The sequence below is a fragment of the Syngnathus typhle genome, linkage group LG12 (genome assembly GCF_033458585.1).
Source record: "Syngnathus typhle isolate RoL2023-S1 ecotype Sweden linkage group LG12, RoL_Styp_1.0, whole genome shotgun sequence".
In the NCBI taxonomy this organism is placed as follows: domain Eukaryota; kingdom Metazoa; phylum Chordata; class Actinopteri; order Syngnathiformes; family Syngnathidae; genus Syngnathus; species Syngnathus typhle.
In genome coordinates, this window is record NC_083749.1 from 5,972,906 (window position 1) to 5,999,579 (window position 26,674).

At 43.1% G+C, this 26,674-nt stretch overlaps 1 protein-coding gene across 3 annotated transcripts in view; it reads left to right on the top strand.

Annotated features, from left to right (window-relative positions):
- The window catches only part of sppl3 (signal peptide peptidase 3), a 47,008-nt gene extending 29,621 nt beyond the window's left edge, over positions 1-17,387 (top strand). For 2 of the 3 annotated variants that reach the window (XM_061292740.1, XM_061292738.1), the window contains 10 exons: positions 10,492-10,569; positions 11,048-11,136; positions 11,204-11,323; positions 11,557-11,635; positions 12,547-12,659; positions 12,758-12,864; positions 14,023-14,186; positions 14,430-14,620; positions 14,727-14,836; positions 15,102-17,387. In XM_061292740.1, coding sequence (XP_061148724.1) covers positions 10,492-10,569; positions 11,048-11,136; positions 11,204-11,323; positions 11,557-11,635; positions 12,547-12,659; positions 12,758-12,864; positions 14,023-14,186; positions 14,430-14,620; positions 14,727-14,836; positions 15,102-15,170 — 1,120 coding nt within the window. In that variant the 3' untranslated portion in view covers positions 15,171-17,387. Of the gene's footprint in view, positions 1-3,501; positions 4,122-10,491; positions 10,570-11,047; positions 11,137-11,203; positions 11,324-11,556; positions 11,636-12,546; positions 12,660-12,757; positions 12,865-14,022; positions 14,187-14,429; positions 14,621-14,726; positions 14,837-15,101 lie in introns of those variants that run through there. The other variant, XM_061292741.1, reaches the window with a different exon arrangement.
- The last annotated feature ends 9,287 nt before the right edge of the window (positions 17,388-26,674 follow it).

The following is a 26,674-nucleotide window of genomic DNA, read 5'->3' on the forward strand; positions in this document are numbered from 1 at the left end:
CCCACTTAATTGCTCTTTTCCTGTTCACATTACATTCTCTTTTTCTTCTCCCATTTGAACCTTATCGCCGCTCGCCTGTTGGATTTCGAGATTCTTGTCTTCATGAAATCTCTCAACGAATATATTGAAGGCCTCCTAAACGGGATTTTGATCGGCCATCCACCCCATTCCAGATTAAGTACAATCTACCATTTGTTGTACAGTAGCATTACCTTGTATTGGGTTCTTCTTCAGAAAATACAAGGGACTCTTTTGTACATCCCTACACTGACATGTGCCCTTAGTCTTGCATTCTTTTCCCAAGATGTTCTCTGCCAGTGCCTCATGACCCCTCTTTGTCTCAGCCAATGTTTTCACTCTCCATCACCATCATCATCTTGTTTTTTTTTTTTTTTTTGTCTCTCTCTCCCGGATTGTCTGTGTGCCTCTCCCAGTTTCCTGTCTCCCTAATCCTTAATCCTGTGGAAATCGGTCAGGCAGAAAGCGCCAGCTTTGATCAGGCCCTCATATCAGGCGTGCTAACAGTGTCTGCTCACTCGGATCCCACAGAACCCTGGAGCCGATTGGTGGGGGGTGAGGGAGAGTCTTTAAAGAGGTGTGGACCCCTCTGGTACTCCATAGGTGTTAGGGTTACGCCACAGCTGACGAAGAGAAAATCGAAGTCGCTTTCGAGTGATCCATCAGGCCTCTTCTTCACGATATAACAACAATTCATATAGTATGTGAGAATTTGCTGACCTTGTTTACTAAAATAGCGGCGTCAAATATTAGAAGCATGTGTATGGCTGTGTTCAAACCCACAACGGCGCAAACACCCTTTTGTAACTGTAAAATCCTGCACTTCAAGATCATCTTGTGCTGGACATACAAGTAAGGCTCTAGGAGTTCATTTTTTTTTTCCCCAGAACTATTGAATCCTAAACACAGATAATTAAGGTCACAAAAACATAAAGCGTTTGTGTTTATGGCAAAGCAATCAAGTGTGTCAGACCCTTATTTTAGTTGATAGAAAAGCAGGGTATGCGTGTTCAGACTAGTTTTCACTTGAAATAAGATCTTTTGTGACCAGGATGCATCAGCAACGGGTTTCTAATTTAATCAGCAGCTAATGCACAGAAGACATGAGTACTCAACACTTTGCTCTGCTCACAGCCACATGATCTGAAGGTTTGGAGCTCAGTCAGAGCTGCAACAATACTGACACTGTAGTCTGCTTGCCCCTTTAAACAGTTAATAAGTATAATCAAGTGCTTTAAATTAGCCTGAGAAATGAAGAATTTTGTAAGGTTATGTATCAAAACAGGATGCACAGACTCCGTTATGGAATACCAGACCCAATCTTCTCCATTGAAAACGAGCGGCCGACTCCTCAGTGATCATATCTCTGACCTCGATTTGGAAAAATGTCAAAGTGAGGTTTGTGTGTTGGTTGTAATAACCGGAACGGCATCACATGCACCAATGAGGCCATACAGTTCTACGAAGATGTGCAACCAACTCCTCGAGCTGTGCATGACTTGGGAAGCATGCATTGGTCACATGTTAAGATATGCCATCCCTTTTTATTAGGAGAGCCATCAAATAATGCTTGAGCCTTTCTGTTCAGGAAGTGCAGTCTCCCTCTGCTGCACAAGACTTATTTTGTGTGGTTTTTTTTGTTTTGTAAAGTGTTGCCAGACTAAAAATCTCTGAATTGCCAATTATGCCCCAAAACATGTAATCAACAATTGAATTTATTATGTATCATAATAAAAAGTTATAAACTGTCCACATGTAGTATGGCCCCTGGCAGATTTTATACAAATTCTTAATAAGACTTGAGGTCCTTCCATAAAATCAATAAAGGATATGATGTTTGTGTTGATATGTAAAGACTGACATCTAGTGGCCGTATGTGAACATACAGCCTGGCATTGCTTAATCCGGAGTGTGACGTTTCGTTCACTAATTTTCTGTCGAGTTTGTCCTCATTAATTTAATTACTTTTTTTATCATGTTTTGGGAGCTTTTTTGGGGCTGGGGGGGGGGTAAACACAAAACATACAAATTTAATATTTGAGATGAGCTGAACTTTGAGTAACTCGATTAATTATAGAAAAAGTAAATTAACAAATCCCCCCCAAATGATAATCATTCAATAGTTTTCCATAAGAAATGGGTGAGAATCAAGTCCTGAGAAGACAGGAAAATCTAAAATAGGAAGAAATTGTGGAAAAAAAAATCCACAATTATGCAAATCTATAGGTGCTGAACATGCAGTTGTCATTTTAAGTTGTAATATTACCAATCACCACTGGAAGGCAGACATGTCTTAATTTTGCTTACGATTGGACAATTGTACCATAACGTCAGTAGCCCTAATAATTTTTTTTTTTTTGAATGACATACAAGACTAACAATAGGTAATAAGTTTTTTTTCCATCCATCCATTTTCTGTACCGCTTGTCCCCACGTGGGTCACGGTCATGCCGGGCCCTATCTCAGCAGTCATCGGGCAGTAGGCAGGGGACATCCTGAACCGGTTGCCAGCCAATCGCAGGGCACACTGGGACAAACAACTCACACCTACGGGCAATTTGGAGTGCTCAATCAACCTACCATGCATTTATTTTGGTGATGTGGGAGGAAACCGGTTTTCTCCAGGCACTCCGGTTTCCTCCCGCATCCCAAAAACCTGCATAGTAGGCTAACCCCCCCCCCACCACCACCACCACCACCACCAAGTAACTTGGGTTTTGCATCACAAAGGGCTATTGTTGAGTATTGATCTAGAATGTATGCTGAATGGATGTGACTCTGTTTCTCAGGACAGATTGCGCATAATCTGCAAGAAAAGCAGCTCTCTGCAGACTTCTGTAATCCATGCTCTCTCGGGTTATACAGGGAATCCCACTGACCTCTCTCTAAACTCCAATGCAATCTCCACCGTCCGCAGACACATCTCAATTTGCCACCACTAAGCCCTAATACGTATGTTTTGTTTTGGAAAGCCATAGTAGTCGTTACACTGTGTATAAAAGCGTAGTCAGATGAGTATCCACAAAAGTCCTGTCTGTATATTTTCCTCTAACGTTTTTATGAATTAAACTCATTACAGGTCTTAATGAGACACCAACACCATATGTCAGAAGTAATAAACCAATGTCCTAGTGATTACTAGACTGGTTCACTTGCACCCAGTCCACCAATCTTATTTTACAATTATATTATTATTATTATTATTATATGTATTTACATATTGCTGAAGCCGACCTGAGCGACCCTAAAGAGAAATGACATCAGTGTTGATACAAGACGAAAAGACGTCGAAGTACGTTTTGTTTTGTTTTGTTTGTGTGGCGTTTAAAAATACACAGGTTTTGCGGTGGCGATCGGATATGCAGAAAAGGGACGTGCTTTGTTTATATGTTGTCACAGTCCAAATAATCGCGTTGCGTTTGAACCTGTGCGTTGCTCTTAAGTGCAAACGAAGCCGTTTTTGTTCTTGCGAGGCTTTCGGTTGCCCAGAAGCCTCCATAGAAGCGTTCCAGTGCTCGTCCTACTTGCAAAGCTCTCTCCGCGTGAACACGCAGCAGGGCGAGTGTGCGCGCCCCCGCGACTCTGGTAGACAACAAAGCCTTAACGCCTTCCATAACAGCGAGGGCTGCAGACTTGAGCAACAGCCGAATTCATCCGGGCAACGTCGCGCTGAATATGGATTTACAGTGCGTGTAGCATCGCTGGAAACCGAGCCTTCTCGGCTGGGGGGTGACGGACGGCAACAGGGGGGGGGAAGCGACGAGCGTAAACAACGATTTGTCTTGCTGTTTGGGAGTTGGGGGTGCTTTTGTCTCGTGCACCTAACCACAGCAACCCCCATCATCGGAGCCGCTCCAAGTGCACCATATTCGGCTAGTGGCTCGGCTAGCTGCCGTCGGGATGCAGCCCCATGTTGTCACCGACAAGTAGCCGTTAAAGCGAGGGTCTACGTGGGAAACGCCGAAAGAGCTTCCCCCTCCAACACCCACACCTCTTGATCGAGGTCCCAACGGGTCGTCGCCGGGGACAACAATCCGTGTGAGCCACAGGAGCGGAGCTCCACTGTTGGTTGGCGATATGGCGGAGCAAGGCTACTCGTCTTGGTGAGTGCGTACGGGCACCGCGCTACCCGCTAGCATTAGCCACCTAGCCTCCCGTGTTGCTCCTGGCAATCGCGAGTGATACGCATTTGGACGTAAACCTTTCCTTCTCCGCCCCGTAGCGACCAATCTTGCATTCACTCCAATTTGGAGAATATGTCACCCGTTGTAATATTAGGGAGAGCCAATAAATAAATGTGGTTAGCCGGCCGCGGCTAATGATGCTGCTGCGCTAACGCCATTCAGCTGAGGTCAATTCCAATGGTGCTATTGTGAGCGAATGCTAACGAGCTAGCCCACCAGCTACCTGACTGAACGTTTGTGCGTTACTGCATGATTATGAATATTATATCCAGATTTCGCGTGAGTTGCTTTTCTATTCCCCGGGGGGGATGTGACGTTGCACGGGAGCGATAAGCTGATTAGTGGGCAAACAAATTAGCCTTAGCTGATGAGAGAGAGAGAGGAGAGGGCCAGCTTTCATCGACGAGCCCCACATAATAACGATGGCTCCGCTTGTGGGGGGCTAAAAGCCATTTGCGGCATAGTGGCAATCGTGTCCTAACTTGACAGCCTTTTTTTTTTCTTCGCGGCGTGGTACTCGACAGGTTGCCGCACATATAGGTTTGAACAGGTGGGGAACAGGAATCCGAGCACCTGAAGCTACCTTGAATGTTGACACTCGATGGCGATGACGTGATCATTCAAAACACCCCTTGAATGAAAATCGCTCCGCTTTGCTGAGGCCCTCATAAAATGAGCGTTTTACATGCTCAGCAACTTTGTGTGTAAATGAGCTCGATTTGCTTGTTAAAACCTGATTCTGCATTGGTTTGGCTGTCCCTCAGCTTAATGAACGTGGAGATATTTTCATATTGTTGCATCACTTTTATTGCCAATTGATATGATCAGACTCCTTGTGCAAACTTAATGGAGATCAACAGAGCTAAGGGAAAGACGCAATGAAGCATGCAACTTTTTATTAACACTAATAAAATGACCATGTTTTGTTTGCCAGGGTAGTTGGGGAAGAATCAAGTCTGATCCTTAGAGTTTTAATTTTTTTGTCTTGACTAAAGTGTTTATCATGTAAATGTTGTGCCCTGGAGCTCTTTGTAAAGTGGCCAAAAGGGACTAGTTTCTTCCTTGGACCTCTCAACCCAAATTTGCGTCTTCGCCTTCAAGGAGTATTCGATAAACGGTGTGACACGGAATACATGTTATTCACAATCGGCTAGCAGTTCATGTCATTCCTATTCAAATACTGCAGTTGTCATTTTCAAAAGGTAAGAAATCACACCTTGTCTGTCTTGTTTCATTTCTGGCACACTCAGAACATCATTGGACTTTCAGCATCACACATCCGTCCCACTCTTACTCCTCCGGCGCTGCGATGTGTCACACCACCATCTTTTGCCGAAGCCTTCGGTGACATTTACTCACTGAACAAAGCTGCAGCAGTCTTGATGCTTGTTCATTTTGGATCTTGCGCTCTTTCTGCTTGGAGTCTCCTACCCAAATTGATACATTGTTGTCTCGCGCACACAAGTATATGTGCTGCTCATATGGTGGCGATGTAGCCCAAATTTAAATGTGATTCAGAATATGAAGACCTAATTACAGTGAATATTTCTATTAAAATGCTTATAGGCTGTGTAATAGTCCATCTTCTTGTGTCATGTGATCTAATACATATTATGTCGGCCAAAAACTCAAATTCAAATAGCAACCATGTGTGGCAACTCGTGAGATGTCTGAAAATCTTTTGGGCGCAGTTACCTGAGTAGTCGATGGGATAATTGATTCTAAAAAGATTTATTAGTGTCAGCTCTAGTCCTGGGTTTGAATTTTGGCTTTTTCGTGTGTGTTTTTTTAAATCAGTGACATCGATAGAATAATTAATGGAATTAATTGATTAAAATAATCATTACGTCCAGCCTTGGTTTTGTTTATTTTAATAATGATGCTCAGTTTTGTTTACACAAATAAGACAGTTGGGAATGCTGCTTTAAATTCCAGAACAGATACCAAAGATTTTTTTTCTCCTCCCTCAGTGGAAATCATCCTGCAAAATAGCATTTGACCTTAGAGAATCCTTTCTAGTCAACACTTTGACAAGAATGTTGATTTTTCAAACCACCATTTTACCCAGTTGAGCTGCAAGGAGCTACTGGAATGTGATGTCACGTGGCCGGCCGTTCAAACCATCACGTTTATTGAATAAATGTATTTTAATTGATTGCGTAAATCTCTCATCATGATGAGTTGAATTCATTTGTTTAATTTAATACAATTCAACTCAAATTACTTAATTGCTGAATTCATTTAAATAAACAGTGCCACTAAAAAAAAAAAAACTACTACTTTTAAATTGTAGTCACGATTGCTCTGAACTTATTTTCTGTCCAGCTCAGGAAGCAGCAGACTTGGCTTGATGTTGACATTCTATGCATAGGGAACATTAGTGCTGTCTCATATTGTCATGACCTTTTGAACACGCATTTACATTAGGCTGACTCGATCTATGTATCCACTCGCTTTTGTGAACACGGACATCTAACAGTAGCGGCCATTGTTGGTTTGTAATGTATTCAGGCTATCTTTCTGATAGCGTAGCATGGCTAATTTGTTGTGTTTAAATGGCTCTTGGAGAGTTGTGCCGAAAGGAACTTAAAATAAGTATTTCAAATTGAAAGTATGGAGCAAGAGTTGCGCTCTTGTAATTGCAGCCTGTGATACAAGGCCGAAGCCTGTATTTTCAAAATGAGGGAGCGAATGTTGTTGCCGCTTTTTGCGTTTTTGTTGTGTTTGGCCAGCAGTGGCTCACTGCTATCCGTCATCATCTTCATCATCACCACCACGACATTCGTCACTGATGCGATCTGACCACTCTTCCACCAGTCTATTGAGACTCCTGTCACAATTTGTACGGCACTCGGGCTCTAAGGAGTTGTTGCTTTTGTGTCGTGTGGGGAGGCATGGGCCCAAAAATGAATTAAATTTACCTAGGGATTAGTGAATCACATCAAAGTGCAAATCTGGCTTCAAACAACTGCGCTACACTTTCGATTGCACTAAACTGTCTGGTCAAACATGAATTTCAACTACCGTACGTAATGGAATAGCAAACTTCAGCGCACATAGCAAGACTGGGGCGAAGCATAAACATGTGACGCCGTGGCTAACTACACTTAAGTGTGGCTGGGAATTTTTTTTATCATTAAATTAAAATTAAATTCCCAATGATCTACGTGTGTTGAAATTTGTCCTCTGCATTTAACCCTCATATATACTAATATAATTATTTTTCTGTTAGACAAAGCTACGGGACCGCTCCTCAATTCAATATGTGGCCAGGTGGTGACGCCAAATCAATAAATCTCGATTAGACATGGTTTTGGCCCCGAGCACTAAAAAGTGAGTTTTTCAGCTAATAGTGGAGGCTCGGTTCACAATAAAATCAGGAAATAGATGAATTTGTGAATGCCACACGGCTAAAATGTAGATGCTAACATATCAACACTATTTAGTATACCGTGGTGACAGTATCAGTCTGCTTCATTAACATCTCTTGGATGCTAGAAGGTTACTTAAAAGTTCCATCCAACAGTTACTAAAGGTTTAGCGACATTAGCCATTTGTGCCTGTAATAAGTTGGGAAATCGTTTTGGAATGTGAGCAACTCGGAAGGCAGGCGTCACCCGAACTGATTGCGGTCGTACAAGTAGAACGAGATGTTAACCGCTAATCGTGTGACATCATCAGCTCTTCTATTGAATACCCCAACATTACGGAGAGCTAATTAGAAGTTGTACGAGGAGCCATACTGTCGCCTGGGTCGGAACAAAAGGACACGTAAGAACGCATGTTGAGTTGAGCTGACTTTGTGATGTATGCATCTCTTCCACGAAACTTCAAATTAATTTACGCCTCTCAGGCCGTCCCCAGTCTACTAAAACAGGTCCCTGTGTGTCAAGAGTGTTGTACCCCCCCCCCCGGGGTCCAAATGCCACATGAGGCTGCAAACGCACCATACATCCAAATGTCTAAGAAGGGGAAGCAAACCCGTTTTAATGGAGGCAGAAAGGTCGCAGTTGATTACAAATTTCAACCTTGTTCCTGGTGGATTTAGCCCATTACAGCCATAATTGGATCAGCCGATGGAGGGAGATGAATATTAATCTCCAATTGGAGGTCTCATGGTATCTCCACTCTGTAGTTACCGTGAAAATATGTTAAATACGTACACACGACGTTTTTTTTTTTTCTACTTTACCGCTCGCTGACCCTTTGTGGTCAAGTCACGCATGTCGTGTTGTTGCGAGTCAGATTTGGAATTGTTTGGAAGAGGGAAGAAAAAAAAAAACAAGTCTGTCAGTGGACAAGGAGGGCTTATGGCTCCTTGGGCTTGCGTCCAGCCCCCAACAGTCCGGGATTGTATTTTGTTTTTAAATGTTCCATTCATCTATCTCGCCCATGTTCTGCGGGCATCTGTGCGGGGAATTCAGACGAAGCAGTTTGGCGCTGGAATATGAATTAGCTCCGTGGTGGATGAAACTTGCCGTCTATCTAGTCACCGCGGTGACATCATTAGAATCAGAGAGGAACAAGGTCGGTCTTTCTGAATTGCTATCTGTAAATCTCTCACCCATTTAAGATGACACCTGAGCTGATGTTTGAATTCGCTCCCTCGCTATTATGAGGATGGGTCGGACACAATTGTGTTTCGGGATACACGTCAACACGTATCTCAAAATGCTTTTCAAATTTCTGTAAGCCGAGTGTATATTCAGGAATTTAGCACTGTGGATTGAGTCCAGGCGGGGAATGAGCATTTTTCTCACAGCCGCCATACATTTGTAAAATCTCACAAGACTGTTATAAAATCAAACTCGTGGCATTTTGTTCAAATGTCCCGTTGGTTTTTCCACAAATGTAGTTTGGCCCTCGGAGGTCGAAAAGGGCCCTTGGGTTTCCCCCCCCCCCCCACACACACACACACACTTCATCTGACGTGATGCTAATGCACACACGCTCTCTGAAGTGCAATAATAATGTTATATAAGAAGCACATAGAGTGGTTTTTACATACACTAACTGCATTCCTCACCCAAGAAGGGCGAGTTTGACAGGCGACTGACAGGTCGGCATCTCGGTCAGCGCGCCCGTCTGAAAGCGGGCCGACCACAATGGCCGCCTTGTATTTTTTTTTTCCGCCCTCGCACCCGGGACCTGCATTAAAAGGTTGCGGGTCAAGTCCAGGCTGCGTCAAAACATTCAACACTTCAATCAAGACGGCCCATCTGATTTAAGCCCCCCCTTTTTTTTTTTTTTTGCTCTTTGGGTCCTCCTAGATGTCGTTGCGTTAGAGAGAACTGTTTTGTGTTTCCATTGGATAATGTGAGAAGTTGCAGTTCCCACACAAAAGTTGTATGCGAACGCTGAGAGATGTTGTCGCCGGGCCAAGATGCCAAAGAATGAACTGAATGGCGGACCCACAACACATGTTTGTGCGTCACAGCGGGATATTGTAGCATTCCCTAGATGCCATGCAAATGTGAGCAATATGACAACAGAGTGACGACTGATAAGACGCTTAGTTATTGAATTTTCCCGAATATGCATCCATGATTTGTACCGTCCCCTTCTTTCTTGCATTTCATCTCCCTGCAGTAAAAGTTCAATATTTTAAAACTGCCAAGTGTTGATATTGCAATGTCGGCAGTTCCAAATGAGTCATCACACATTGTGTTTAATGGATTGTAATCGGTTCACGATAGGAGGGGCTACTATGTCAAGTGCAGGAAGAATACGAAACTCACGTTTAATTCATCTCGCTTGGAATCTTGTGTAGGTTTGTTTACTGCCGGTAGCGGCTTTTAATTTCCTGACAAGACCCTTTGATTGATTGCCATATTTTTTTTTTTAAACTCGTTATGCTCGCTGTTGTGCCTGAGGGAGTGGACGGCGGCTTTTTTGTAAAAGTGAAACTCCTACGGATTTGCGCCGACATGCAACGTAGCACGCCGCCCGGCCCGGCTGCCCTACCTTCCTCGAAGGAATTGTGTGTCGTCATTAAAATCGAGATTGACATGCGGTATTTTTAGAATGATTGCCTCGGCTCTCACCAGGTCAGAAGGCTTGCCGGGCATCTGTCGACCTCCCCTTTAACAGTCGATTTGTTTGTTTTGCCCCGAACAAACTGTTTGGAGGGAAAAACACAAATATGAAAACTTGCACATTATAAAAAAATAAAAATATTTACATGTTGTTGCATGTCCAAAATGAGCTCATCATTGCTTTTGTACATTCAAGTTCGGCTCTTCCAGTTGATTTTTTTTTTTTAATTACTTTTTTTTGTTCCCCCCCCCAGGGCGTACTCTTTAGTTGACTCCAGCCAGGTGTCCACCTTCCTCATCTCCATCCTTCTCATCGTCTATGGCAGCTTCAGGTAAGTGACACTTGGTAAAAAAAAAACCACATTTGCCAAGATGTGGCTTTGCATTTAGGTGTGACTACATGGTTGAAGTAAAACAATCAGGATTTTCTTTTTTATTATTACTCAAGTGTCAAAACTGAAATAAATTGGAATCCGATAGCTTCAGTTTGGAATCCCAAAATGCACTTTGGCGTTGCGGTATGTGTCATAAAATACTCATCACTTATGTGTCGAGTCAGATGAGTAGAAGAATTTATGAGGCCAAAGCTTACTTTGCTTTTGCCACTACATTGCAAAAATGTGATAGATAAACATCCTGCGCTACAATCCACCGAATGTCCATTTTCTTTGCAACGCTGCCGGCTGTTTTATTTTTACTATCATTTTCCCCCGAATTGACGCGCGTGGGTATTCAGTCGACTCGTAACAAGTCAATTACACTTGGCAAAGAAGCTGTAAATATGACAAGACTCTCATCGCACCGCTGCAGGTCATTAAACATGGACTGTGAGAACCAAGAGAAGGACAAAGATGGCAACCCCACACCGGGCTCCTTCAACAACGCCAACACAAACAACAGTGAGTGCGATCTTCGCAGCGCCGCCATGTTTTGGCGACGATTTTCCATTTTGTTTTTGTTTTGCAGGTATTCAGACTATAGACTCAACGCAGGCGCTGTTCCTGCCCATAGGGGCTTCCGTGTCTCTGCTAGTCATGTTCTTCTTCTTTGACTCGGTCCAGGTGGTCTTCACCATCTGCACGGCAGGTACGTGCCGCATAGCACAAAAAGAGCAGCGGCTGACTGCTTTAAGGCTTTTACGCACACACACACACACAGTCGTGTGTCTCTTTTCCTGTGCTCGGCTGATGGAAGCGCAAAGATCATTAGCTGCTCTGTGAAGCGGACACACAAGAAAAAAGAAAAAAAAAGGATGAGAATGAGCTGACTGTATCTCATTGCTGTTGTGTGCGCTCTCTCTCTCTCTTTCTCATCGTCAGTGCTCGCTACAATCGCTTTTGCGTTCCTCTTGTTGCCAATGTGCCAGTATCTGACGAGGCCCTGCTCCCCACAGAACAAGTAAGATGTATTTTTGGTTTTAAATGTCAGTTCATCGCAATCATCTGCGTCCAACAGTGGAAAAACGATCGAAGGTTTACGAGCTGCAAGTTGGCGCGCCGTATTTACTCGTACTATAGTGGCCGGTATATTTACACAACTTCAGAGAGTACTAAATCTGGAAATAAATGTTAAAATATCCGCTTGTATATGAGGTCGTCCGTGTGCCTCGCTCTCCGGGCATGACCAATCAAACCTCGCTTCATCCAACTGTTAACAAATTGACCGCGTCTTGATTAGTTGTGCCTTGCAAGTGAGATTTGGGGATGACGTGCTAAATAGGCGACACTTTCTGTTACGGGGTTGAGGGGGTGGGGAAAAAAAAGTGCTGCAGTGTGTCGTGATTTTTTTGACAAGAGAGACTTTGTGTGAGAAATGAATAATGATCAACCGCAGCACTGCTACTTTCTGGAATTCGTAACATGCGGTCTGATCAAACGACAATGAAGTAATTGTTTGTGCGGTGTTGCTTTAATTTTAAGCAGCGTAGTGTGTTTGTTGTGATTCCGATGATCAGATTATCTTTTATGACCAGTTCACGGAAGAAAAAAAAAAAAGTTTTCCTCCTGCTGTATATTTATCAGTGTTTTTCCCCTCTTCCATGACTATGGAAAAATGACTCTGCTTCATTGTTTGTGGAGAAAAAAACAAAAAACTTCAACTCGCTGCCTTCCTTTTAAAGGTTAAGTTTAGCATGGCGTCTGGACATTGCAGCTGTTCCATTGCAATGGTGTGACGCACAAGGAGTGGCAACACCCCACCCACTCTGCAACCAATAGAAACCCTTTCACACAAAAACATTCCAAGCTCCGCTTACTTGCTCATGTTCATTTTGACATTTAATGATGTCACCAAATGTTTGATTTTTTTAGAATTTCCTTTGGCTGCTGTGGCCGCTTCACTCTGGCCGAGCTCCTGTCCTTCTCCCTCTCCGTCATGTTGGTGCTCATCTGGGTGCTGACTGGACATTGGCTTCTCATGGATGGTGCGTCACCCCGACGGTTCACCGCAACCCACTTTACAAAGCGCTTCGTTTTCGGTCGTGTCCTCTTTTTTTTAAAAGTATTTTCCCCTTCCTCACAGCTTTGGCCATGGGCTTGTGTGTGGCCATGATCGCCTTCGTGCGGCTGCCCAGTCTGAAGGTGTCGTGCCTGCTCCTGTCAGGGCTGCTCATCTATGACGTGTTCTGGGTAAGGACGTCGCCGTCAATGCTCGCGCAGGCTCACACACAAGAATGCCGTGAGCGGAGATACATGAGGACAAGCTCATTGTCATCAGCTCACTGTCTCCCGGATTAGTTTGAGCGTAAACATTTGGACGAGGCTGTGGCGGCGCTGTGATTTATTGAGCTCGAATGACATTATCGCCGCTGTCCATCATCCACGCACCTGATTGTGGAGCAATGAGTAACAGTCACTGAAAAATTGGTCTCGTTAATGTCACTCGCTTTCCGGTTTGCTTTGGATTGTTTTATATGGACAAATATTTCCTTCTCTTGTGGTTATGACATTTGAGGTTACAAAGGGCGCACAATGTGCTAGTTTGTGCGGGCACGGCGCTGACGTATTATCTGATTTATTCAATTCTGAGTCATTTTCATAGCTTTTCATCATTTCTATTCATTTTCCCCCCTCAAGGCTGAAATCGTCCAAAAGATAATAGCCTCAAAAGATTTCAATGGAATTCCCGCTAGACAAATAGCTTTTTGTGTTCAGCGGTGGTTAGTGAGCGATTGAGGTGTGCCACTTTCAGGTGTTCACCCAAAATGTCAGATTTTTTTTTTTTTTTCTGTTGAGCTTATTCATGTCAGTGACATTGAGAAAGAACAATTAAAAGCTCCTCCACTAGATAGCAGAAGGTACAATTAACCTGTGTGTCTTCCCCGTTGACATTCACAATAATAGCTTTGTGTTCAACCCGAAGTCAATTTGCCTGTAAATTGACATGAGAACATCGTTACGTCCTTTTTTTTGTATTTTCAAAATCAAATGTGACTTGGCCCAATAAAAGCTGCGAGAGCCAACTTAAACGCTTAAGTGTTTAGGGACAATGTAAACAAATGATGAGAGGATGTTTATTCCAATTCACAAGCTCATCTTATGCTGTTTGGCCACGTCTTTATTAACAGATGTCTTTTACTACCGTTGCTTAGTCCATTTCACAACACTCAGGGTTTCCCCGGAGCACAACAGTACTGTGTTTTAATGTCACATTAAAGTGAATTGGAAAAGGGATGCGTCACACGCCAATAAAAGCAAGCGCTCAATCGCCGCTGCAGCAAGTCTCGCCTCTTCGCCTAGCAACCGTCAATCTAAACATAACGCCTCGATGCCTCCGTTTCCCTTTAGGTGTTCTTCTCAGCTTACATCTTCAACAGCAACGTGATGGTCAAAGTCGCCACTCAACCTGCTGAGAACCCCATTGACGTCCTGTCCAGGAAGCTTCACTTGGGACCGGGGATGGCCCGTGACGTGCCCCGCCTCTCCCTACCTGGGAAACTGGTCTTTCCCAGGTAGGAATGACCTTGTATTCCTCCAGTCTCCTTTTTTATTATTGCTAAAAAAAAAAAAATCTGTATTGGATTTATTTTTTTTCTCCTTTTCTCTCCACATGACTTTTAATTTTCTGCTAGAATGAGCATTACAGCCTCAGTGGGCTGCTGAAGAACATTTCTCCAGCAAATTGGTCTCTTTGTCCTTTTATTTGCACACAGCGACAAGAGTTTCAACATTCCAAATGTTTTTTTTTATCACAGCTCCACAGGAAGTCACTTCTCCATGTTGGGAATCGGCGACATCGTGATGCCCGGGCTGCTCTTGTGCTTTGTCCTGCGCTACGACAACTATAAGAAGCAAGCTAGCGGGGAGGCCTTAGGGCCCGGGAACGTGTCGGGACGCATGCAGAGGGTCTCCTATTTCCACTGCACTCTCATTGGATACTTTGTGGGTAAGGAAGTGGTTTACTGGCTGGGTCGCTGGATTTCAAAGATGCATGAGGTACATGTGGACTATCATGTCCCCGCTTTGAAATATTTCATTTTTTTTCCCCTCAGGTCTTTTGACTGCCACCGTGGCATCCAGGATCCATCGCGCTGCTCAGCCTGCTCTGCTCTACCTGGTGCCCTTCACCCTGCTGCCTCTGCTCACCATGGCCTATCTGAAGGTACGTGCACAGTCAGCAGATGGTACGCGTATGGGTTGATCGATCGAGCTACGTGGCGATGCAGCGAAACCGATTACTCTGTTTGCATATCTGCGCTGCAATGTGATTTTTCTGGCACTGGTCGACCGCCGATTTGTTTGGATCATGATTTCCCTGTAGGGGTTCATTTAAATGAAATAAATCTATTGGAATGGTAAAGAAAAAAAAACGACTTTGCCCACCCCCGGATGTAAACACTTGGTATGTTCCTCTGTGTGTGTTTCAGGGTGATTTGCGGCGCATGTGGTCCGAGCCCTTCCATACCAAGCCCAGCTCCCGCTTCCTGGAGGTATGATAGCACCCAGGCAAATTAACAACCAGCAACTAGGGGGGGGAGGACAGCGGACCCCCACTCCCGTGGAAGAGCGCTCGATGGAGGGATGGGGGAGTAGAGGGGGCGCCCTCACAGTGAGGCCATGTCGTCACCACTCGTTCATGCTTTCCACCCATCTGCGGAACCCCCCTCACTCCCTCCCTGCCCCCACCACAGAAAGACACAAGTGTGTGTGTCCTACACACCACTCATCCTCCTCTTCTTCATCATAGCACATCCTGCTCATGTTTCACTTCCCCTTCCTCCCCGTCTTTCCTCCGCATTGATTTGTCACACAAGATCACATGACCTCCCTCCTGCCCCCTCCCCCTCTTTGTGGACTTGCTGATGTGAGACATGAGGGGGGCGGTGGTTATATATATATATATATATATTTTTTTAGCATTGTCGTGGTCATTACTCTTGACATTATTATTAATATTATTTCGGAGCGATGTCAAGCACGGAGCGTCGCCGTGGAGACGGGAGGGGGAAATGCAGTGAAGGAGAGCAGGGGAGCAGACACACACTCACATAGACTCCTCCTCCTTCTCCTCTCTGCTCATCTGCTATCCTCACTCCCCCATTCCACACAGGCAACAATGTATTTTATTTAGAAAAAAAGGTTTTATTCTCTGCGTATACAGAAAAACAATGTATTATTAAATTGCGAAGCACACAGCCGGCGGGCGTGGCTTCCGTTTGTATATATGTGTAAACTTGTATTTTTGCCATCTATTGAGTTTGTATTTGAGAGCATGTTGAGCAACGGGTGGCTTGAAACTGACGGCCGGACGGTTGACTCTCGAACCCTTTGGTGTGTTTGCTTGAAACACAAATAAAATTCAAAACAACCATGAAATGTCAGCGGCCGTTAGTTACCCGCTCCTGTTCTGGGTCGCGCGTGTGTGTGTGTGTGTGATTGAATGATTTTATTTGCTTTTAATTTGAACTTGCTGTGACAATAGTCAGGTTGGCATTCACGCGGGCGAGCGACTCTGACATTTTTTTGTAAACTATGTACTAAATCTTTTTTTTGTTTGTCAAACTAGGAGGCAAGTTCAGACAAGTGGAAATGTAAACGGTGTTTTTTTTTTTTTTAATTATGTTTCTTCAAATAAATGAATGTTAAACTAATTTGAAGGTATTTTACGTTCATCCGGGAGACCTTTTTTGTCCCATTTGTCTTTTAATAGTTTTTTTTTTTTTTTGCACATCCTAAAGGGACTTTAAAAGGCCACCGAGGCGGTGATGTTGACGCAGAACAAGCGAGTGAGCGTGATGACGACCTGACTATTGTGATAAGTCAGTGGCAGATGCATACATACTGTGGTTACATGTAAAGATACAGCGTGAATGTGCGTGTGTGCGGACCTGAGGACAAAAAAAAAAATCACTTTAAAAATCTGAAATTGATCAATGGAAATTAGAACTAAAAGCTAACATGTATGTTTTTTACCGTAACCAGTCTTTTGGGGTTTTTTTGCCACTGTTTTGTGGTGCTTGTCAGTTCATTTCTAATTTATACAGCAAGTGGCTAGAAAGCCCGAGGGACAGCTCATCTTTCTTTTTCAATGTACTTTTTAATTTGATTTTTTTACTCTGGACGTGCATGTTAAGTGTACATTGTAATCATTTTGGAGGGCTACTGCTGAACTTTTTTTGGAGGCTGAACTGGACCTATTCTATGAAGCACCCCCCATGTACACAGAAGAGTTTGTACTCGGGACATTTGTGACTTGGGGGGAGGAAAAAAAAATAAGCTCAATATTTCAATATTTGGGACCTGAGGACCCTCTCAAAGCCTAAACTTTCAAAACCACAAACCCCATCACCTCTCCATGGACATGGCAAGAAAATATATAGATTTATATACATATATAAATATACATATATACCTATATATATATGTGTGTGTATATACATATATAAATAGCTAAAGAAGATCATTGTGGAATTTTTTTAAATGGATTTCTTTTCAGCCCTTTCATTTTTTTGTCTCCAGCAGAAGATTGCAGCTCTCTAGATATTGCGACTGAATGGATTCTGTATAGACAAATGGTGACTCAATAAATTAAGAACCGTGTTGTGATGAAACATGAATCCGGATGCATTCTATCCACAAAAAAAAAAAAAACACTTTTGTCTCCCTCCCTCGTTCAAGATTGTGCTGTAAATAAACATGACTCTAACTGTAAATGTTTTTGTCTTTTTTTTGGGGTCATATTTCAAATGGAGGAACCATAAAAGTGTTTTCCACTTGTTTAAATATAGTAATAATAGGGACGATATCTAATTTTAACATACGTTTAACCTTAACAAGGCTGATTATTGTTAGAGTGGCTGTATCATCCAAACAGAAGGGGGCGAACGAGAGCGCACATGTTCAGGTGAGTCGCGTTTTTCTTCTACGCAAACAACTAGCTAACCCAGCGGTCCCCAATCCCCGGTCCGTTTTTTTTTTTTTTAATCGACGATCAATTAATTCAGATCAAGACGCTCATCTCGGGCACGTGTTTCTCCAGTCGAGCCCGCAAAGCTAGCAAAAATGAGTAAAAATTTATTTTCTCTCTCAATTACACCGTCAGTGCAGCTGTGTCCCGGTCACGTGACATGTCAAGCCAGTCGAGCCCGCGAAGCAAGCAAAAATGAGCAAGAAACAGAATTGTTTGGAAAGCTTCTTTGGAAAGAAGACGGAAGAAGCTACGACTTTTAAGGAAAAGAAAAAGAAAGCTACATTTAAAAGAAAATTCCTGGAGACTTGCTTAGAATATGGATTTATCGCCACAGATGACGAGCCAAGCCCACTCTGCATATGTGGCGGCGGCGGCAGGCTAGCTAACGAAGCAATGAAGCCTTCAAAACCTCTTCGGCACATGGAGACCAAGCATCCTGCATTAAAAGACAAATGTTAACCACTTCGGGTGTCATTGTCTCCGAATACGCCTCGATGGGACCGGCTCGGTTCTGAGAAACAAGCTCAGTGCTCCCACTAATTCAACGTAATGGTGAGTATTACTTTGATGTGGTTTATACTTGTTTATATGCTATTTCATCGTATTGATATATTTATTAGAAATGTATTTATTTATATAAATGTATTTATTTATACAAAGGCCGGTCCGCGAAAATATTTCTGACACTTAACCGGTCGGTGGCGCAAAAAAAAGTTTTACGACGATTCTCCTCGTCGTAAACCGAGGATGCGCCGTTGTATGCAATACTGTAATTAAGGTGCATGTGGGGTTGTCGTCCAGCAGAGGGCAACACAGTACAAATATCTGCTTACGCGCGTGGGACGAAGGGAAGTTGACTTCATGGAAATGGCCGAAATAGAAGCAATATGATACTAATTTGAAAATACTAATTAAAACATTTAAAGAAGACAATACCAAAAAGTAGACAGATTTTTTTTTCCTCCGGAAGTTGAAGATGAATTGAATGAGTGAGATTGACACAAGTGGAAAATGTGATTTATGTTCTTCCAACAAAGGCCAGTTGACTGAAAGCACATAATCATGAATGATAATCATCTTGATGTGACTGACCATAAAACCATTCAAAATGGATCTGGAAAGTCATCATGTTAGAACTTCTTGCATCCATTTTGTGCTGCAATTTTTCTCATTAGTGTCACAGTGCAGAGCTTCAGACTAAAATGTTTCTTACTAGCACAGTAGCCTCTAACTTAAAACTGGAAGAAGATTTTTGAGGTGCACATTTGGACCAAAGCTCAATATTTTAAGTTTTGAGTCCTTCTTGTTGCTTGATGAAGCTTCTCCCAATTAGTTAGGCTGTATTTTTATGTAAATTGCCAGAATTTCTTTTGTAGACCTCAGAACTCATTCTGCTGTTACCGTCATGAGTTAGCAATAAAGACTAGTGAGCCCGTCTCAAAAGCAGCCATGCAAGTCCAAGCCATGACATGATCTCCACCATGCTGTGTTCTGGATCATGACAGATCTTTTCTTTCTCCATACTTTGACCCTTACCATCAATTTTATAAAAGTATATTTTGGTCTCATCAGTCCATAAAACCTTTGTCTAAAACTTTTGAGGCTCATCTCTGGACTACTTTGCAAAATCCAATCTGGATCTTTCTGAATCTTCTCTATTGATTCATCGTAAACTGAGAGGTCCCTCTAGATGTCGACTAAATAGATTAAAATGGACAAACACTACCTATTGTGTCAAATATTTGTGATTAATTAATTGCTAAACCTCTAATTACATTGCTTCTTTTTGGACTCTCAGGACTGTTTCGAAGTGACAGATGTTAAGATAGGATGGTTGAAGTGACCAGTCATTAGCTTTTGGTGGGTTTACTGACATGGAAGGTGGGGGAGTGGTTGGAGAGCATGACACTGGGTGGTGGGATTGCGGCAAAAGGGGGGGAGGGTGGACAGGGGTTGGGCGTAAGGTCAGGGAGGTCAAGGCAGGCAGCGACCCACCCCTCATCCGTCATTGGCCGCTCGCCCCGGCCGGCCCTGCGCCGCTTTGAAGTGGCCAGAATTCCACCACGGCCATGGGGATTGTAGCATGTCATTTGAAAGGAAATTTGGCGTGGTGGTCCTAAAAACAGAAAGGTGGGGGGTGGGGATGCTGGGAATGCTGGGTTTTGTTGTCCAGAGGCGCTTGTATGTCACATGACCAGGTGATGATGATGGCCAGCTGCTATTAGATGCATTCATTTTTTTAAGAGACATTTAAAAGCTTTTTTAACGTCTTTTGTAATGTAAAGAATTTTCACACCTAAGACTTTGCAGAAGGACGTTTTTACTGGTTATATTATCATACATTTATCTTCATAAATCAGCTAATTTAACGGTGTCTTAATTCTTTGCACAATGTTCTACATATTTTTGTAAGTCTTACAAAGAGACTTGTAAGACTCAACTGCTTTTATGAGTTATATCCTAGGAAAAAGACTGCAAAATAATTGTATATAACCTCATAACACTGCATTTAATTGTGAGATATGTTTTCCAACCAAATTTCAAACCCAAATTTTTGGTGTGATTCATACGAGCTGGGTGATAAGAGACAGTTTATATTTTTCTCACATATTTTCTGGTTTTGTATCTGTTTTTTTGTCATTTAAAAAGTAAGAAAAGAAAATGAAATAATTGTATACATCAGAGGAAAACACCAATTTCAGCCATGTCCCAATCTGTCGCACCGTACCGACACTAAAGAATTAAATGACTTGTACAAGTAGAACTTTTTATTGGATTCACTTGATCTTGTATATTTTAATGTTATTGCAGTTTGGAAACTGACTTTCTCATACTAAGTGAGTGCTGCTGTGTGGTCTTGACTGGAGGGCCTCTTCTAAAGGGGGCCGGCCCATACCTCAAGATAACGCATTCAAGGTCCAGAAAATGTCCAAAAAGTGGCACAAAGTGCACATAAATAGAAACAAAAGTATCTTAAAGTGAATAATTGTGAAAAGAGAATCTTCAGCACATCTTGTTGGCGTTATGGCATTCATCTGAATTATAGACTTATTGTTTATTTCAAGAAGAGAGCTGAATCATTCTTAACGCTAACGGAAGTGAGGCAGTGTTGCATTATTTGTTGGGAACAATTTTGCAAAATATTTTGAAGCATAATACAGCAACAAAATAAACCGTTTGAACAGTTGCAGACAGTTTGATTGGTAGTGCGGTCACGGGCCACTTCATTAGGTACAACTGTGCAATCTAATGAGAGCCGCTACCTAAAGGAATATGATCAGGATTATAGAACAATCGTAGCGTTGGATTTGACGGTTTGAATTGACACCCCGCTATTACGCTTTGTATAAAATGGATCCATGTTCAAATGAAAAATCGAAATAATAATTCTCCTTGAGTGGAGCTAATAATACAAATAAAATATTTTTGTTTCTGTCTTTTGGACACTTAAAACGTAAACATAAAGATCGCAACGTGTCTATTGGTGTTGCGGTGTAGAGCTGCACTTTGAGCTGCTTTTTGATATTTGCTGATTACGGAGAATCCAGTTAAAAAATGTCCTTACTGCTATTATTAGGCTTAGTTTTTTTCTTAATGCTAAAAGTACCAGCACAATATTCGTAAGCGCGTACCTCAGCGAGTGTGTCAATCAAAAGTGAGCCTTCTGATCTTTTTGCATTGGACGTGAATGGCGTGTTGTGTATGGAGGTTCTCAACAAGGTCATTTAAAGAGTGTTGCTATTTATTGGCCACTCGTGTTCATGTTAATAGCAGAGAACTTCCTTCCTCCTCCACCTCCTCCTCCTCTTCTTCTTCTTGTTCTTCCAGCACACCATCCAGCAAGCAAAGCAGGCATTCCAGGCTTGTTTAAATAAGGCCCGGCCTGCCTTGCCTGCTTGGGTGCGGGTGGATTCCCCTCTGGCCCTTTGCCCTTCGACCTCTAGTGCATTCCGTATGTAAAGTGAGGAATTTCTCTGAAGTTCACTTAATGGGCTCGAAGTTTGGTTTTTTTTTTTCCCCCCCCTCTTGGATTCTGCTCATGCAGTACTGTTGAAGTAGAAAGAGGCGGGTGCATGTACGCATACTGCATGGGGGGGTGGACTGTGAGTTACAGACTAGGCTCGTCGTTGATCACGTGCACCATGTGCACACTAGGAAATAATCGATGAGTAATCAATACGCTTGTCAGCGAGTGAGCTTGGGAGTCATTATAGGTGACTCTTTGCTCACTGGTTGCTTTAAGTGTATTTTATTCGTAAAATACAACAGCAGGTGCTGGAATCTCTAATAATGGAGTTTACTTTATTTCAATAGAATGTCTCCATATGTTAGTCAATGGCAAGGCAGAGGACTAGACTTATAGCTAGCTAGCTATCTGGCGAGCTAGCTATCTAGATATCAAATCTATCAAATTTCTATTTCTTGTAGATTTCACTGGTGTACAAGTACACCATAGTGAAAAGTACTTATGCTCACCTTATCTAGAGTCAAAATAATAGAAACACCTCAGAGTGATTCAGTGCATTTGCACACCTACTGGTAATCAACTAAGCCTCATTGTCTTCATACATGTTTACTTTATGGGCTCTGAGTAGAACGTGCAGGCGTACCTAATGTTATTTTCAGCCGGTTTAAAGAGAGTTTGAAGAATGGCGGATGCCGCCGGGGGTGGTGGCGGTTCCCGCGCCGTCGGGAGCTTCAGGAGTTGCTGTGTACCGTTGGAGACCTAGTTGGAAAAAAAAAAAAAAAAGCGTGCCACCCACACAGCTGGAATTTCATGCATGCAGTCCATAGAGTCTGTTTCAAGGGGGGGGGGGAGTTTGAGGTGGGGCTCAGCCACTGCTCCTTCATCAAAGAAGAAACCTCCTACAGCCACCTAAAACGTCACCATTAAGAGTCTTCAAAATTATCAATGATCATCCATTGTTGTGTGTTGTGTGTGTGTGTTGTGTGTGTGTGTATTAGATGGAAATGGGTATGGGGGAACGGAAGAGGTCAAAGTGCAGAGGAAGAAAGGAGGTACGTTTTGGGAGGATGGGAGCTGCTACATAGAGGGAAATGCAAAAAAAAAAAAGGAGGCAACACAATAAGCAGCATCTTTTAAAAGGCTTTTCTCACCCGGGCCCACATGACAGACACCTCACACACGGTGTCAGAGGCAGACAGCCATATTACTACTACTGCATGCATGTTTGGGGCTTTTAAATCCCCTCAGATTCCTTTTAAACAGAAACATTTTCCAAAACATGAAAGTGAGTCCCTCTCTCTCCCTCTCTTTCTCTTTTTAAACCTACTCTTAGTCATAGAGATAATCCTATTCCCCCAACAAAACTTCAACGTCCAAGTGTGTAACCACAGGAAACACTTTCAAACTAACAACTATCTTACCATTAGAATTATTTTGATAAAATCACTCATCTTTAGCTAATAAATAATAATGAACACACGTAAGGCATCTTTTACAGAAAAAAAAATGTTGCTTGAATTTATATGCATAAGTGTATTCGAGGTGTAGACCACCTTAATAGCTACCTAAATGTTTGACTTCAAAAACTGCATTTAAGCGTATAAACGACATTAACTTCAATCCTCCTCATCAAATTTTAAAAACATCCCCCAGTCGTTTTAACTTCACTACTAGAGCTCCTGAGAGTAGAAGAATCTTTCAAACTAAACGATAATAAATGTGTAAGCAAATTAGTGTAGTTATTGTCACAAAACTAGAAGCCTAAACGTGCCTCTATTTTAATATCCATGCATTGTTTCATTTGACTTTAAATTGTATTAGTAATGTGTGCAAATTGGATTACGGGACGGGACGTAAATGTGATATTTGAATTAGCAAAAACATTCAAAGCAAAGTTTGATTATTTGTAATTGCTTAATCTTCATTTTAAAGTAATCAAAACACATTTTAAAAAATGTGATGACATTCTTTTTGTAATATTGTATATGTTACATTTTATTCAAACAAAGAAACTTCAATCCATTGGAACACAACAGTTTTGTTGAAACATTTTAAATTCTTTGTTAATACAATCATAACACATAATAGTACTTAATGCTCAGTTATATTGGATTTAGGGTCTTTTTACATAATTGTACATTAGATTAATCTCTATTAAGATGACACCCCACCCCTCCCATTAACGTTTTCAGGGCTTTGAGTCGATTGTCACCCTGTGTGTGTGCTCTCCACAGTGATGAATGAGCTAATCGGGCGTTTGCAGCATTAATTCCCTGTACTTGGTGCAGTTTGTGTATTAGCAGCAGGACGCTGTGGACCACCAACAGTCACTATCAGAACTTATTATTGGATCTTGATAGAGAGAGCAAAGAGAGTGAGAGCGTTTTGGTGCCTTAAATTAACTTGTGTGTCTTGATGGGACACTTTTAGAAGGGCTTGAAGAGGGGCGTCAACCTTCATCACGCCCTGCTTTATATATATATTTAAAAAAAATAAAATAAAAGCACCGAGTGGCCGCACAATCAGATATGGGTAGACCGAGTGAGGGAAAGAGGGGGAAAGCCGCAGGATAATGCCATTATTTCAGCTCCTCTGGGCCAGGAATGCCAAATTTTACAGGCCGCTTCTCCTTTCTGGGCGTCGATTTAAAAAAAAAAAAAAAAAAAAAAGGCTGGCCGCGCTTCCATTTTGTGCACCGACCGAGGTGACAAATTGAGCTACTGGAACGGCCGCATTTTGTCACTGATGGCGCCTCGGTTCGTCTCCCCCCGCCCGCAACTACGCGAATATGTAGGATTTTTAATTATTATGAATTTAATCTAATCGGATTTATTAATAAATATTCGGTGCGGAAGTAAGCGAGGCGACGCCATAGTTGGTGAAATGTCCAACCGTGTTACCATCAATTAAGGCCTGATTATTATCATATCATAAGCGTGTTTTTTTTTTTAAAGCGGGCTCACCAAAAAAGTGAATAAAATAATTAGGATACCGCGAGGGGAGGAGGCGGAGTTCGGGTGGATTTTTGTGAATGGGACAAGGCTAATCAGGGATTTGCTCCGCTGTGTGACGCGTCGTTGTGCTCTACCAATGAGCGACGCATAGGAAGCGGGGCGGGCGCCTAGGGCTGACTAATCGCCGCAGACTAGCGCAGGAGGCAACCAATGGGCGCGCGGCAATGCAAAAGCGGCGACTCGAGCCTCGCCAGCCTGTGAATGTCAAGTAGTCAAAGATGGAGTCCGGTATGCTCGAGGGCCGTGCGTGTTACGTGTGCGTGGAAGACTTTTTCCACCACCATTGCCTCATGAGGAAAGAGGAGGTTTGTGCGGGATTCGACGCTCATTTTTGGACGCTTTTCGGCTCCGATTTGTGCGGTTATTCACGACGCGGGGACAACGAGTACCGAATCCATAGTCCCCCCCCCTCCCCATTTTCCCCCCCTTCCACCACCCGCCTTCCACGCGGCGTGATTTCGAGGAAAGAGGCTCGCTTTTCCCTTGTCGTCGTTGTTTTTCTTGGCCTATCCACGGATTCTCCTGCTGATCGTGTTTCGTGGGAAGACGAGAGGTAGAAAAAGGGGGTGGTGTGTGCGAGAGGAGGGGAAGGGGGGGGGGGTCTCTACGGTGAGTTGTAGCTTCTTTTTATGCGTAAATCTTGTGCACAAACTTGATTCCGCGCGTGGAAAACAGACCGAGCCTGGGTCGGGGGGGGCTTGAAGAGGATAAAGTGCACCTTATTTGGCCACCTAATAGGTATCCGATGATTGGGAAGAAGGGGAGGGAGTGACGAGCAGGGGGGGGGGGGGAGGTCTGGTTGGTGGGGGTGGGTGTGGGGTTACATTTTCACGTTGCGGGCGTGTGCGTGCAGCCAAGCCTGTTGTGCAATCTAACAAGTCGTCAGTGTTGCGCCGTGAGCTGGCAGGAAAGAGACTCCGAGCTGCCTGCTTGGTTGGGTGGCTTGGCGTGGAGCGGAGGAGGCGAATAGGCCGCGCGCGCTACTTCTTCCTCTCCTTCTTCTCCTCCTCCTCTGTAGACATGGCGGAGAGTGAAGGAAAGCAGGTAAACAGCAACATGCGTCCACGTTCTCGTTTTTCGTCGTCTAATGGCTGGCGTCATGCTATGGATTGTGTACGTTGTGTAAGAGCCACGGAAGGTGTTGCGCAAACGCCTCACGTGCACTTCTGCACTTTTTTTTTCTTTTCAAAATGAGCTTTTCCCAAACTTTTTCGCTCTCCTCCTTGCTCTAGAGTGACTATGTACTCATCAGAACTGCAACTTGGGGCCATGTCTGACTAATAGTTTGATAGGCAAGGTGTGGGAAGGCTTTAATGTCCAACCCCCCTCCCTCTCCTCTCCCTTTCTTCCTCTCTTTAACCCCCACCTCATTCCTCCTCCTCTTCCTCCTCCTCCTCCTCCTCCTTTCCCCCCCAAATTAGAATGCATGTCATTGACTGAAGAGAATGGTATGGGCCCACATGCTGGGAAATTCCCATTCTCCCAGGGCGAGAGTATAAGCAACGCTTTTAAATTTAGGAAGTTAATTCAGCACTCAAGCAGCTTTTTGTTATTGTGCCCCCTCTTCAACCACACACAGGCATGGGCTGTTTTATAGTTTATTTATTTATAGAGAAAATGTCCATCCAATCATGTGTGTGTATATACATTTGTATTTAAGTTTTTCTATGCAATAGAGGCTTCATGGTTGTTGACCACTGCCCTTTTTCTGTTGCACTACTGGCCATTGGGGATGAGCAGTGCAATATTAAAAGGGCATTGGTTGATGGACCCGCACCACTTTTTGACTTTTGTTTCTAAAAAGAGATTCAATGTGGACTGGGCTGTGGAAAGTTTTCCATATCCTGTTCTGAATGAATTGAAAATGACTTTGCAATCAAACAAGTGGTTATTATAGATAGTGTTTTTTCAAAGTTTCTTTGCATATAGATGACTTTTTGTGTCTTTGTGAAATCAACTTTCAACGTGTGAGCTTTCCCTTAGGAAGGAATTGCTTTTGAGATTCCATTAAATACTCTGACTGGTTGCATATGGCCCACGGGTTGCAGC